This window comes from Pseudophryne corroboree, chromosome 5 (genome assembly GCF_028390025.1).
Source record: "Pseudophryne corroboree isolate aPseCor3 chromosome 5, aPseCor3.hap2, whole genome shotgun sequence".
In the NCBI taxonomy this organism is placed as follows: Eukaryota; Metazoa; Chordata; class Amphibia; order Anura; family Myobatrachidae; genus Pseudophryne; species Pseudophryne corroboree.
Genome location: NC_086448.1, coordinates 106,907,002 through 106,920,997, shown reverse-complemented (window position 1 = coordinate 106,920,997; position 13,996 = coordinate 106,907,002). Strand labels below are relative to the sequence as shown.

The following is a 13,996-nucleotide window of genomic DNA, read 5'->3' as shown; positions in this document are numbered from 1 at the left end:
GGTATCGCACGTACAAGAAACAAATGAAATAGAAGCTTATCTGTCCATAAAAATAGGGTCCAGGATATCTCCCTTCACATTTACTTTAGTACATAAATTAAACCCACTGTTTAAAACGAGCAGGAATCACACGTACAAGAAACAATTGATATAAAAGCTTATCTGTCCATCAAAAGAGGGTCCAGGGTAACTCCGGACGCGTTTCGTCCTAATGCAGAGGACTTCATCAAGGGGATTTCAAAAATCTGGTACCCCTGGAAAGAGGGGACCCTCAGCTATCAGCCGAGGGCCCTTATACTCCTGGGGCCCTTGGGCAAGAGCCCATTGAGCCCATACGAAAAGACGGCCCTGGGGGAGGAGGGAACTGGTCAGCGTCTGAGCCTCCCGAGGAAGCTCAACACTGCCTGGCATTGATCCCTGGATTGAATCCCGGACAATTTCTGGCCTAAATCCCGGGAACGATTGGCCACCCTAATATCAAGTCCTCATTCTGCTTTCATTTTTAGGGTTTATTTTTTTTTATTGACTAATTTAACGGTTGTTATTTTACAGCTTGTGGCCACATTGGGCGCAGATGAAGCCGAGAGAAAGTTTGAGTGCCTCCAGAATCATCTGTCCCACCCACCATCTTTTACGACTGTCCGTGTTAACACACTTCTGGCGTCTGTAGAACACGTAAAGCAGCTTCTCGGTGAAGAAATACGGAAGGTTAGAGTCGGATTTTACTTTGCAGGTTATGGAATAAATTCTGAAAAAAATGATCAAAAAATAAATAAAATGTCATTTGTAAGCATTGGTCTGATAGGGCCATCTTCTCATCTTCTCAGGTTTATTCCCGTACCTTTTTGGGAGATAATCCTGAAGGAAGAAATGGCTCAGTTTTTTGCAGTGCTTTGTTCCAACTGAGCGAGATTAACCCTCCTTTCCCTAGATTGGGCAGACAGATACTGTACGTGCAGGCTGAAAAGCCTGACCTGCTGAGGCACGCATAGGTATACTATTTTTCCCTGATATATATGTGGGCATCCAGTAACTAGGTCGACACTATCTAGGTCGACCACTATTGGTCGACAGTAACTAGGTCGACAGGGTCTCTGGGTCGACATGTTCTAAGTCGACAGGTCAAAAGGTCGACATGAGTTTTTCACGATTTGTTTCTTTTTTTGGACCTTTTCATGCTTAACGGTCCACGTGGACTATGATTGGAACGGTAACCTTGCCCATGCGAGGGGACACGGTGCACTAATTGGGGTTCCCGGTCACTCTACGAAGAAAACGACACCAAAAAAACATAAAAAATGCATGTCGACCTAGACCCTGTCGACCTAAAGACCCTGTTGACCTAGTTACTGTCGACTAATAGTGGTCGACCTAGACACTGTCGACCTAGTTACTATCTACCTTCCATACCACACCCATATATGGTGACAGTCATATCTGGGAAACACTGAGAGTGAAACCACACAGCAGATACAGGCACACAGTCACAGGCAATGCAGAAATTATCACAATAAAGCTGCACTGGACTAGTGTATATGTGTGTGTGTATATCAGTGATCTCCAACCCATAGCTCGCGAGCTACCGGTAGCTCGTCGTAGTATTTTCGGTAGCTCATAGAGCGCACGGGCTTGGGCAGTCACTGGCACTCCTCCTCCCTTCATTTTTAATATGGTGCTGGCTGTCAGCCAATCAGAGCTCCTGGTTGGATGCCGGACCGCAAGTTTTGATTGGCTCACTTACCGGCACCATATTTTAAATGCCCGCCGCCGCCGGAGACTCTGTCACCCTCACCGCAGCCACTCTCCGGACTTCACAGGAGAGGCTCACTGCGCTCTCCTCACCTTCCGTCCCTCCCCTTCCGTCCCTCATACAGGAGGAGCAGCACCGGCGGCAGTAGAAGATGCCAGCAAGGGTTAGCACTGTGTGAGGCAGTGCAGGGGTGTTTCTAGGGGTCCGGGCGCTCCTGGCAAAGTAAGGGACTCGCGCCCCCCACATTTGAAATAGGGAAGGTGCATGTGCAAAAAAGGGATATGATCTTGTGGGAAAGGGGCATGACCATACAATAGTTCCCCCAATTCAAATTACGCTACACAGTAGTAACCCTTATACACATTATGCCCACACAGTAGCAGTTCCCTTTACACATTATGCCCACACAGTAATTCTTATAACACTGAGGAGACATCAGCAGTGCCTGGCCTAGCTGAGGAGGCAATGCCACCCAAGGCCAGGTAGTATAATCAAATAGTAGTGCAAAGAAGTGCAGTGCAGCGCACTACCCAGTGGTGCAAGTAGAAAAAAAATCCTTAGTGGTACTGTGTGCGCGTGCCGAAGCGCACACACACCAAAAATGTGTGTGGCCACATGGCGCGTGGCCAATGAAAATGGGGGCATGATACAAATATGACCACAATAGTGCAGTGTCAGATACACATATACCCCCACAGTGCCAGATATGCATATGCCCCCACAGTGCCAGATATGCATATGCCCCCACCGTGCCAGATACACACATGCCCCCACCGTGCCAGATACACACATGCCCCCACAGTGCCAGATACACATATGCCCCCACAGTGCCAGATATGCCCCCACAGTGCCAGATACACATATGCCCCACAGTGCCAGATATGCCCCCACGTTGCCAGATACACATGCCCCCATGGTGCCAGATATGCCCTCATGGTGCCAGATACACATATGCCCCCACAGTGCCAGATAAGCCCCCACAGTCCTATAGTCATAGTCCCCATCTCCCCAAGCAATAGCCGTAGTCCCCCCAGCACATAGCTATAGTCTCCACTTATCCCAACACAGTCATACAGTAGTCCCCACCCCCCTCCCATCACATAACAGTCGTTCCCTGCCAGCATGGATAGCCATAGTACATAGCCCCTCATCTCCCCAAGCACATAGCCATAGTCCTCATCCCCCTCCCAGCACATAGCTATAGTCCGCCCTTAGCACATAGTAGTAGTCTCCCCCACTCCCAGAACATACAGTACATAGCCTCTCCACACAGCACATAGCCCTAGTCTCCACCCCACAACATCCCAGCAGATAGCCGTAGTGTCTGGCAATACCTGCTGTGCCATTGCCTGGGACAGAGGGCAGAGGATCGCTCAGCAGGCAGGAGCTGGCGCCGGTGACCGGCACCACACCAAACTATGTGAAGAAACTGAAAATAAACTACAGCTCCCAGCAGCCCTTGCCGCCGGGAGCTCCCGACAGCAAGGGTTGCTGGGAGTTGTAGTTTATTTTCAGTTTCTTCCCTGTAGTGCATTGCGGTGCCGGATACTGGCGCCAGCTCCTGCCTGCTGAGTGATCCTCCGCCCCCAAATCCCAAGCAATGCACAGTCAGCTCGGCCAAGCAGGTATTTCCAAACATTATGGCTTAAGGGATTCCACCCATTGGCCGAGGGTGGCACCGTCGGGCAGCGCCCCCCTGCTCGGCTTGCTCCCCTGGCAATTTCCATCCTGGCCAATGGGTAGATACGCCCCTGGGGCAGTGTATCGGACCCTGCGGGGCGCGGTGGGGGGGGATTTTATCTGGCGCTGCGTGGGGTGGGGCATTTTAAATGGCACTGCGGGGGGCATTGTATCTGGCACTGCTGGGAGGCATTATTTGTATATCTGGCACTGCTGAGTGGCATTATTTGTGTATCTGGCATTATGCGGGGGGGGGGGAGCATTACTTGTAGTTGTGAGGCCACACCCTTTTTCGCAGGAACACACGCGCATTGGGGGGAGGGAGTAGCTCCTTCAGAGGTTTTATTTTCCGAAAGTTGCTCACACCCCAATTAAAGTTGGAGACCACTGGTATATATTTTATCTATCTATCTATCTATCTAATCTATCTATCTAATCTATCTATCTAATCTATCTATCTATCTATCTATCTATCTATCTATCTATCTATCTATCTATCTATCTATCTATCTATCTATCTATCTATCTATATCTTTGTAGACCTTCATCAAGCCAGCCACCAGACTGCAACAACTGAAGGACGATTGTATTACACATATTTTACTCACATAAATACAGATATGTAAACATACAGCTTTGCTGAAATTGCGCTACATAGCCCTGTCTGGCGCGCCACAGACTTTGATTTAGTTGTGAAAAGCATCCCGCCACAGACTTTTGCTAAAAAATCTGCATATTGTGCCCTGACTGCTGGCGCTGACATTTCATGGAGACACTGATCTGGGTAAAGGCAAATTCCAAGCAACCACGTCATGCCTCGCACCACTATCTGTTATGCTCAATCTGCGACTTTATACTTTCATTGTGATACAAGCACTAAACTGGTGTTCCTGGGACACTGTCGGCAACTTTGTATGTAGCCACGATGCCAATAAGACACAAAGTTTAGCAGCATCTTACCGTAGCATTGGTGTTTCAGCGCCTACTCATCTGAGATTTCCTCACACCGTGCAGTAGTTTCCACCCAGTGGGCCGGATTTAATGGAGTGCGGGATGGCCGGAGCTCCGAGATTCCTGCTGAATTTCTACGTTTTTTTTTAAAGCAGCTGATCGTCCGGGGACTGATTATCCGTCCTTGCTGACATAAGCTACACTGCGCTCTGCCATGATGATGATGGGGATGGTTAATGTAATTCAATAGCTCCAGGCGTGAAACCCGGAGATTTCCCCTGCGCTGTAAACCCTCCGCCTATTTGGATATGCCCTTAAGTGTCTATAATGGAAGAGCTTTTCAATGTCCATTTTTAAATTTTCCTATTAGAATGTTGCTTTAAATACGTCAGGATGGAACTACAGAGAGTACATAAACAGTGCTCGCATAGTGGGGGTCATTACGAGTTGTTCGCTCACTAGCAGTTTTTAGCAGCCGTGCAAACGCATTGTCGCCGCCCACCGGGGAGTGCATTTTCACTTTGCAGAAGTGCGAACGCCTGTGCAGCAGAGCGCCTGCAAAAACATTTTGTGCAAAACAAGACCAGCCCTGGACTTACTCTTGATTCTAACGTTGGTGGGATGGCTTTTGACGTCACACAGCCGCCCAGCCACGCCTGCGTTTTTTCAAACACTCCCAGAAAATGGTCAGTTGACACCCTTCCTGTCAATCTTCTTGCGGCCGCCAGTGCGAATGAAAACGTCGCTAGAACCTGTGCAAAACCACAATTCATTTTGTACCCGTACGTCGCGTGTGCGCATTGCGGTGCATACGCATGCGCAGATTAGCCAATTTTTACACTGATTGTTACGCAGCGAACAATGGCTGCAAGCGATCAACTCGGAATGACCCCCAGTATCTGTAAAGCGCCTTGAGTCCTATTGGAGAAAAGTGTCATATAAGCGTTATATAAATAAAATAGTTATTAATATCTTCTATTTGAAAGGCGTCACAAATGGTCTGCAGCACTGTACATAGGGGTGAACACATTAAATGATTTTAAACAACGCGCAGATGACCACACCGGTACCGTGTCTCATTGTAGTATACGCTGCCATTGTTTTGTTTTTTGAATGTGCCCCTTCTCCAAGGAGGGCTGTTTGTCCACACTAATTTGTCTGCACGCTGTTCTGTGCTCTACGCGAGTACGGATCAGCGGCGGTTATTCTGTAATTTTGCATTGTTTAAGAAACTATAACCAATTCTGTAAAGCAAGACACAGACAGCAACAAACAATACACAATTACACAATACAAAACGATACAGTGACCAACAGCAAGTTGACCGTATCAACAGAAAATATAATTTCAGATCCAACTATTGACAAGACAGTGAGCATCAGTGGTAATGTAGCTAAGCTGCAGAACATGCTGTATTCCCACAGACTGTGGTAGGTATTTAAACAAAAGCTGAACCTGAACCATGAATATGGTGCTCATAGCAGCATGTAATGAACAATCCTTTATGATAAGAAATATTCCTGCTGTTCTCATATGCAAGAGTTGTATGTAAGTCAAGTTTATTGCCGCGGCAACCTGGGTCAAGGTTTTCTGGGAGGGCTGTGAGAAAAATAACCCAGGTTGCGTTACCCGCGAATCCAACCCTTGAATCTACCAGGGTCGAACCTGGCACTGACCCGGATAACGTTGGAATGACCCGGGACACACTGAAAGTATACAGAAATCCGAGTCACTGGTGCTTGGAGATGATGTCAAGCACCGACGGAACAGGCAGACTGCACACAGGTGCAGACTGAAGGGTATCTACTGGCCAATATACCGGATCCAGCCACCGGTGTGAACAGGGTCTGACCCGGCTGTGAAATCCAGGTTTAACCTAGCATTTTGGTGGAAAAGGGGAATAACTGTAGTTCTTCTACATCAGTGGCCAACAGGTGAGAATGTACACCAGTAGGTTTTAGCTAACGCGTTTTGCACATACATTTTTTGACTTTCATCTGGGAAGTCTATTTGATTTTGCGCTAATATACAACAGAGTCTTATGTGTGAATTACAAATGTTTTTAATTTATTGATTTGTCATACTACATAGCAATTGGTTGCTGTATAAAACCACAATAAAAAAATGTAAATAAATATATATAACCAAAATCAATTCTATGACATACAGAATAGATGATAATAAAATGCTATACATATCTGTTGGTTGGATTAAGAGTTTAACCCACACCACTCCAGGTGTTTCTGTGTATTGTTACCAATGTTCCTTTGAAAAAGCTCCCACCATATAGGAGTGAAACGCATTACAGAGGAGCCTGCTACCCACATATTGCCCATGAAGGAGATTGGACCCCAGCTGGGCTGTGAGTACTCCGTCCGGGAGCATGGACCTTTAAAAATATATGGTCACACAACAGAGCTAACACCATTCAAGTTGGACGTTTTAGAAAGGAGGGTGAAGACAGCCATATGAAATCACATGCATGTGTAATATTAAAGGTGACTTTATATCTCTCTAGGTTGTTAATACATTAAGGAACATTGAAGGAGTTGTGTGGTTTTAACCCTTGATCCAACCAAAAGATATGTATAGCATTTTATTATCTATTATGTATGTTGGTTAATTAATTTTGGTTATTTATATACATTTTTTTATTGTGTGTTTATTGTGTTTTCATATAGCAACCGGTTGACAAATCAATAAATTAAAAACATTTGTAATTCACAGATCATACTATCGGATCACGTATATTAGCGCAAAATCAAATAGATTCATGGTCAGTTTACATCCATTGCTATATGGATGTGTAGTGTATGCAATCCCAAACTTACGGGTTTTTGTTTTTTTTTGCAGCTTATATGTGTGTGTGTGTGTGTGTGTGTACATACATACATACATACATACACATATATATATATATATATATATATATATATATATATATACTGGAAGGTGTAGGCGGCACTCAGAGTCTTGCACACTCAATTAAAGTGAAAAAGCCATGTGCATTTATTGACGTTTCGGAGGACGAACCTCCTTCCTCAGAACACTGCATGGATTATATATATAAATGGGAGAGGTATCCCAAAAATGCCTAATGTGTATGTTAAACCGGCAGGTTGTTACAGCTGCCTTGGTTGCACTACATGCAGATATATGGTAGCGTGTAGATCTTTTCAGCATCCCCATTCACAAAAAAAGTATGATATTCGACATGTGCTCACGTGCACCTCATCATTTGTGGTGTACGTGATCACATGTCCTTGCGGGCTATACTATGTAGGTCAGACCTCTCGTAAATTTCGGGAGCGTATGGCCCTGCATAGGTCGGCCATCCATCTGTCGGCTGAGGGGAAAGCCTTGGATCAGCCAGTGGCCCGTCATTTTAGGAAGATGGGTCACACTTTATCCGATTTAAAATATTTCTTGATTGATCACGTGGTGGAGTCTCCCCGTGGGGGTGATCGCATTAAGGCTTTGTGCCTGTTGGAATCCAGATGGATTGTCCGCCTGGGGACTATGTCACCTGACGGGCTAAATGATAAAATTAACTGGAATAGTCTAAGATGATTTGACAATGAAGGTTAGCAGGTGGGTGTAGCAAAACTACTAAATATAAATTGAGGTTCACATATCTACTACTGGGTGTGCCAATCAGGAAGTGTGGTTGATATGGTTTACTGACTGTTATAGTAGAATAAGTAGCAGCAGGGTATGTTAACAGATGGTTAATCTATGTCCGGGCGCTGGCAAGCAAATGTTTTAATGTCTGTTTTTAAATGCACTATGTTTATTCTGCCAGGTCTGCCCATAGACGGCACTGCTTGATGACACAGAGGCCGGGCTTGCTGTACAGGAGCGCAAGCTAGCGGTTGCTTAGCAACCGCGTCTTGCGTGACCCGGAAGTGAGACGCCGGGGGTGAATCAGCGGCAGCAGCTGTGGACGCGGACGCTGGCGGGAGGTGATGTCTGGTATCAGGTATATAAATGTTATATGTATGTATGTCTTGTGAGTATTGGTGTATCCTGACGAAGGGGCTGAGGCCTTGAAACATGTAGATGTAAGCACCGCAATTAAAGGTTTTTCTGGAACGAGTCCCTGGAGTGCCGTGCCTATTGTGTGGATATGCTGTTGTTTTCTGCACTGGACACCGGGACCAGTTATTCTTAAGCAAGGAGTGCCGGCTGAATTGTATTTCTATAAATATATATATATAGAGAGAGAGCTTTGTAAATAGCGGCACTCAGCAGACTGATCAGCAAAACGAACAGCCTTTATTCCGGTCCTACGCCGTTTCGGGGGTAAACTCCGTGTTCAGGGACAAGCAGTACATACAAAAGTGCAAGAAGACAAGACATATATACCCCTTCTAACAAGTGCTCATAATGATTAACCTTGCTCACCTGTCCGGCGCTGCTATTCCCGCCGCGTCAGGCCGCTGTGATCGCGGGTCTCTGAACGATGACAACAATGATCCGCGTAACACTTACTGCCTCACCCATACATATTAGATCCTATCTTAAAAACATCAGATCGCAAATACTGGTTGCTGGACTAAATCACGGCTAGTGCATAATACATGATGCTTCACATAGTGTTATGGAAAATAGACTAAGGCTATATATTAAGCCATCTATAGTAATGTATTTAATTTTTATACGTAAATACATGAATGTAAGAATCAGCTCACAAAACACAAACGTTTAACTAAATAGTATATAAAAGATATAAGGAACTCAATTATAATCTTATAAATTGATTGTGGCAGATTATAAAAAACACTGGAGCCCCAGAGTTTCATTCAAACCCCCTGGGGATACTTTGTTTAAAACATGAATCCATCGGCTCTCTCTCTGTACTATTTTGGATCACAATATCCTCAGAAGGCACCGCAGCAAGTAATTTTAACCCACGAGGGAGTGCCGAGCCTCACTGCTGCTTTTATTTATATATATATATATATATATATATATATATATATATATATATATATATTGCTCAAAGAAATAAAGGGAACACTAAAATAACACATCCTAGATCTGAATGAATGAAATATTCTTATTAAATACTTTGTTCTTTACATAGTTGAATGTGCTGGCAACAAAATCACACAAAAATTATCAATGGAAATCAAATTTATTAACCCATGGAGGTCTGGATTTGGAGTCACACTCAAAATTAAAATGGAAAAACACACTACAGGCTGATCCAACTTTGATGTAATGTCCTTAAAACAAGCCAAAATGAGGCTCAGTAGTGTGTGTGGCCTCCACGGGCCTGTATGACCTCCCTACAACGCCTGGATATGGTCCTGATGAGGTGGCGGATGGTCTCCTGAGGAATATCCTCCCAGACCTGGACTAAAGCATCCGCCAACTCCTGTACAGTCTGTGGTGCAACGTGGCGTTGGTGGATGGAGCGAGACATGATGTCCCAGATGTGCTCAATTGGATTCAGGTCTGGGGAACGGGCGGGCCAGTCCATAGCATCAATGCCTTCGTCTTGCAGGAACTGCTGACACACTCCAGCCACGTGAGGTCTAGCATTGTCTTGCATTATGAGGAACCCAGGGCCAACCGTACCAGCATATGGTCTCACAAGGGGTCTGAGGATCTCATCTCGGTACCTAATGGCAGTCAGGCTACCTCTGGCGAGCACATGGAGGGCTGTGCGGCCCCCCAAAGAAATGCCACCACACACCATTAGAGACCCACTGCCAAACCGGTCATGCTGGAGGATGTCGCAGGCAGCAGAACGTTCTCCTTGGCGTCTCCAGACTCTGTCACGTCTGTCACATGTGCTCAGTGAGAACCTGCTTTCATCTGTGAAGAGCACAGGGCGCCAGTGGCGAATTTGCCAATCTTGGTGTTCTCTGGCAAATGCCAAACGTCCTGCACGGTGTTGGGCTGTAAGCACAACCCCCACCTGTGGACATCGGGCCCTCATACCACCCTCATGGAGTCTGTTTCTGATCGTTTGAGTAGACACATGCACATTTGTGGCTTGCTGGAGGTCATTTTGCAGGGCTCTGGCAGTGCTCCTCCTGTTCCTCCTTGCACAAAGGCGGAGGTAGCGGTCCTGCTGCTGGGTTGTTGCCCTCCTACGGCCTCCTCCACGTCTCCTGATGTACTGGCCTGTCTCCTGGTAGCGCCTCCATGCTCTGGACATTACGCTGACAGACACAGCAGCAAACCTTTTTGCCACAGCTTGCATTGATGTGCCATCCTGGATGAGCTGCATTACCTGAGCCACTTGTGTGGGTTTTAGACTCCGTCTCATGCTACCACTAGAGTGAAAGCACCGCCTGCTTTCAAAAGTGACCAAAACATCAGCCAGATAGCATAGGAGCTGAGAAGTGGTCTGCGGTCACCACCTGCAGAACAACTACTTTATTAGGGGTGTCTTGCTAATTGCCTATAATTTCCACCTGTTGTCTATTCCATTTGCACAACAGCATGTGAAATTAATTGTCAATCAGTGTTGCATCCTGAGTGGACAGTATGATTTCACAGAAGTGTGATTGACTTGGAGTTACATTGTGTTGTTTAAGTGTACTCTTTATTTCTCTAACGTCCTAGAGGATGCTGGGGACTCCGTAAGGACCATGGGGATAGACGGGCTCCGCAGGAGACATGGGCACTTTAAGAAAGACTTTGGATCTGGGTGTGCACTGGCTCCTCCCTCTATGCCCCTCCTCCAGACCTCCGTTTGATACTGTGCCCAGTGGAGACTGGGTGCTTTCAGGAAGCTCTCCTGAGTTTCCTGTCAGAAAGTATTTTAGTTAGGTTTTTTTATTTTCAGGGAGCCTGCTGGCAACAGACTCCCTGCATCGAGGGACTGAGGAGAGAGAAACAGACCTACTTCTCTGAGTTTCAAGGCTCTGTTTCTTAGGCTACTGGACACCATTAGCTCCAGAGGGAGTCGGAACACCGGTCTCACCCTGGAGTTCGTCCGGGAGCCGCGCCGCCGTCCTCCTCACAGAGCCGGAAGATAGAAGCCGGATGAGTATGAAAAGAAAGAAGACTTCAGAGGCGCCAGAAGACTTCAGATCTTCACTGAGGTAACACACAGCAGTAAAGCTGTGCGCCATTGCTCCCATACACCTCACACACGGCAGTCACTGTAAGGGTGCAGGGCGCAGGGGGGGGCGCCCTGGGCAGCATATGAACCTCTCTTTGGCAAAAGTATATATGTATACAGCTGGCCACTGTATGTATATATATATATATATATATATATATATATATATATATATATATATAAAGAGCCCCCGCCAATTTTTAGTGTATGTGAGCGGGACAGAAGCCCGCCGCAGAGGGGGCGGGGCTTCTCCCTCAGCACTGCTTATACCACAGTGAAAGAGGGTTTTAAAGAAGAGGGGGGGGGGGCACATAATTAGGCGCATATATACATATACACAGCGCTACTGGGTAAGCATATATTTATTGTGTTTTTTCCTGGGTCATATAGCGCTGGGGTGTGTGCTGGCATACTCTCTCTCTGTCTCTCCAAGGGGCCTTGTGGGGGAACTGTCTTCAGATAAGAGGATTCCCCGAGTGTGTGGTGTGTCGGTACGCATGTGTCGACATGTCTGAGGTAAAAGGCTCTCCTAGTGAAGACGGGGAGCAAATGAATGTGGTGTCTCCGTCGACAACGCCGACACCTGACTGGATGGATATGTGGAATGTTTTATGTGCTAATGTAAATTTATTGCACAGAAGATTAGAGCTGAAGCTAGGGTACAGCCAGGGAGTCAACCCATGTCTGTCCCTATGTCGCAGGGACCTTCAGGGTCTTTAAAAGCGCCCACTATCCCAAATAATAGATACAGATACCAACACGGATTCTGACTCCAGTGTCGTCTACGATGATGCAAAATTACAGCCAAAATTGGCTAAATGTATATGATTATTGCAATAAAAGATGTTTTGCATATCACAGAGGAACCCCCTGTCACTGACACGAGGGTACACATGTATAAGGGAAAGAAACCTGAGGTAACCTTTCCCCCCTCACATAAGTTGAACGAATGATGTGAAAAAGCTTGGGAATCTCCAGATAAAAAACTGCAGATTCCCAAAAGGATTCTTATAGCGTATCCTTTCCCGCCAACGGACAGGATACGGTGAGAATCCTCCCCTAGGGTGGAAAAAGCATTGACACGCTTATCCAAAAAGGTAGCGCGGCCATCCCAAGATACGGCTACCCTCAGGGATCCTGCTGACCGCAAGCAGGAGATTACCTTGAAGTCCATTTGCACACATTCTGGTACCTTACTCAGACCGGCAATTGCGTCGGCCTGGGTTTGTAGCGCTGTAGCAGCATGGACAGATACCTTATCAGCGGAAATTGAGACCCTAGATAAGGATACCATTTTATTGACCCTAGGACATATATAAAAGATGCAATCTTATATATGAGAGATGCTCAAAGACGCTATGTCGACGTCTGCTAGACGAGTCCTATGGACCCGGCAATGGACAGGTGATGCCGCCTCAAAGAGGCATATGGACTAAGAAAGCACCACATTTCCAAATGCAGTCCTTTCGATCACAAAGAAACAAGAAAGTACGAGGTGCGTCCTTTCTTGCCAGAGGTAAGGGCAGAGGAAAAAAGCTGCACAACACAGCTAGTTCCCAGGAACAGAAGTCCTCCCAGGCCTCTGCAAAATCCACCGCATGACGCTGGGGCTCCGCTAAAGGAGTCCGCCCCAGTGGGGGCACGTCTTCGAATTTTCAGCCACATCTGGGTTCACTCGCAGGTGAATCCCTGGGCGATAAAAATTGTTTCTCAGGGTTACAAGCTGGAATTCAAAGAGGTGCCTCCTCGACAGTTTTTCAAATCGGCCCTGCCAGGTCCTCCCCAGGAAGGGGAGATAGTGTTAAATGCAATTCACAAATTGTATCTTAAACAGGTGGTGGTCAAGGTTCCCCTGCTTTAACAAGGAAGAGGATATTACTCAATCCTGTTTGTAGTCCCTAAACCGGACGGTTCGGTCAGACCCATATTAAATTTAAAATCCCTGAACCTATAATTGAAAAGGTTCAAGTTCAAGATAGAATCGCTAAGAGCGGTCATCGCCAGCCTGGAAGGGGGGGATTTTATGGTATCTCTGGACATAAAGGATGCATACCTTCATGTTCCCATTTACCTACCTCATCAGGCGTACCTGAGATTTGCGGTACAGGATTGTCATTACCAAATTCAAATTGGGCTTTCCACGGCCCCGAGGATTTTCACCAGGGTAATGGCGGAGATGATGGTGCTCCTGCGCAAGCAAGGTGTCACAATTATCCCGTACTTAGATGATCTCCTCATAAAAACGAGATCAAGAGAGCAGCTGCTGAACAGCGTATCACTTTCACTGAAGGTGTTACAGAAACACGGCTGGATTCTCAATATCCCGAGGTTGCAGTTGGTTCCGACGACTCGTCTGGCTTTCTTGGGCATGATTCTGGATACATGATCTCCCTGTTCCCCAGGGCCAGGGTATCTCTCCTGTGGTGGCTGCAGGGTGCTCACCTTCTAGAAGGCTGCAGGTTCGACATTCAGGACTGGATCCTGGTGACCACGGACGCGAGCCTCAGAGGTTTGGGAGCAGTCACACAGGGAAG

General features: G+C 46.5%; 1 protein-coding gene across 5 annotated transcripts in view; it reads left to right on the top strand.

Annotated features, from left to right (window-relative positions):
* NSUN6 (NOP2/Sun RNA methyltransferase 6) overlaps positions 1-13,996 on the top strand; it is a 141,792-nt gene that overhangs the window by 20,430 nt on the left and 107,366 nt on the right. For all 5 annotated transcript variants that reach the window (XR_010177597.1, XM_063921550.1, XM_063921549.1 and 2 more), the window contains exon 3: positions 553-708. Coding sequence is in view for 4 of the 5 variants with exons in the window: in XM_063921550.1 (XP_063777620.1) it covers positions 553-708 (156 nt within the window). In the remaining variant the exon portion in view is untranslated. The remainder of the gene's footprint in view (positions 1-552; positions 709-13,996) is intronic.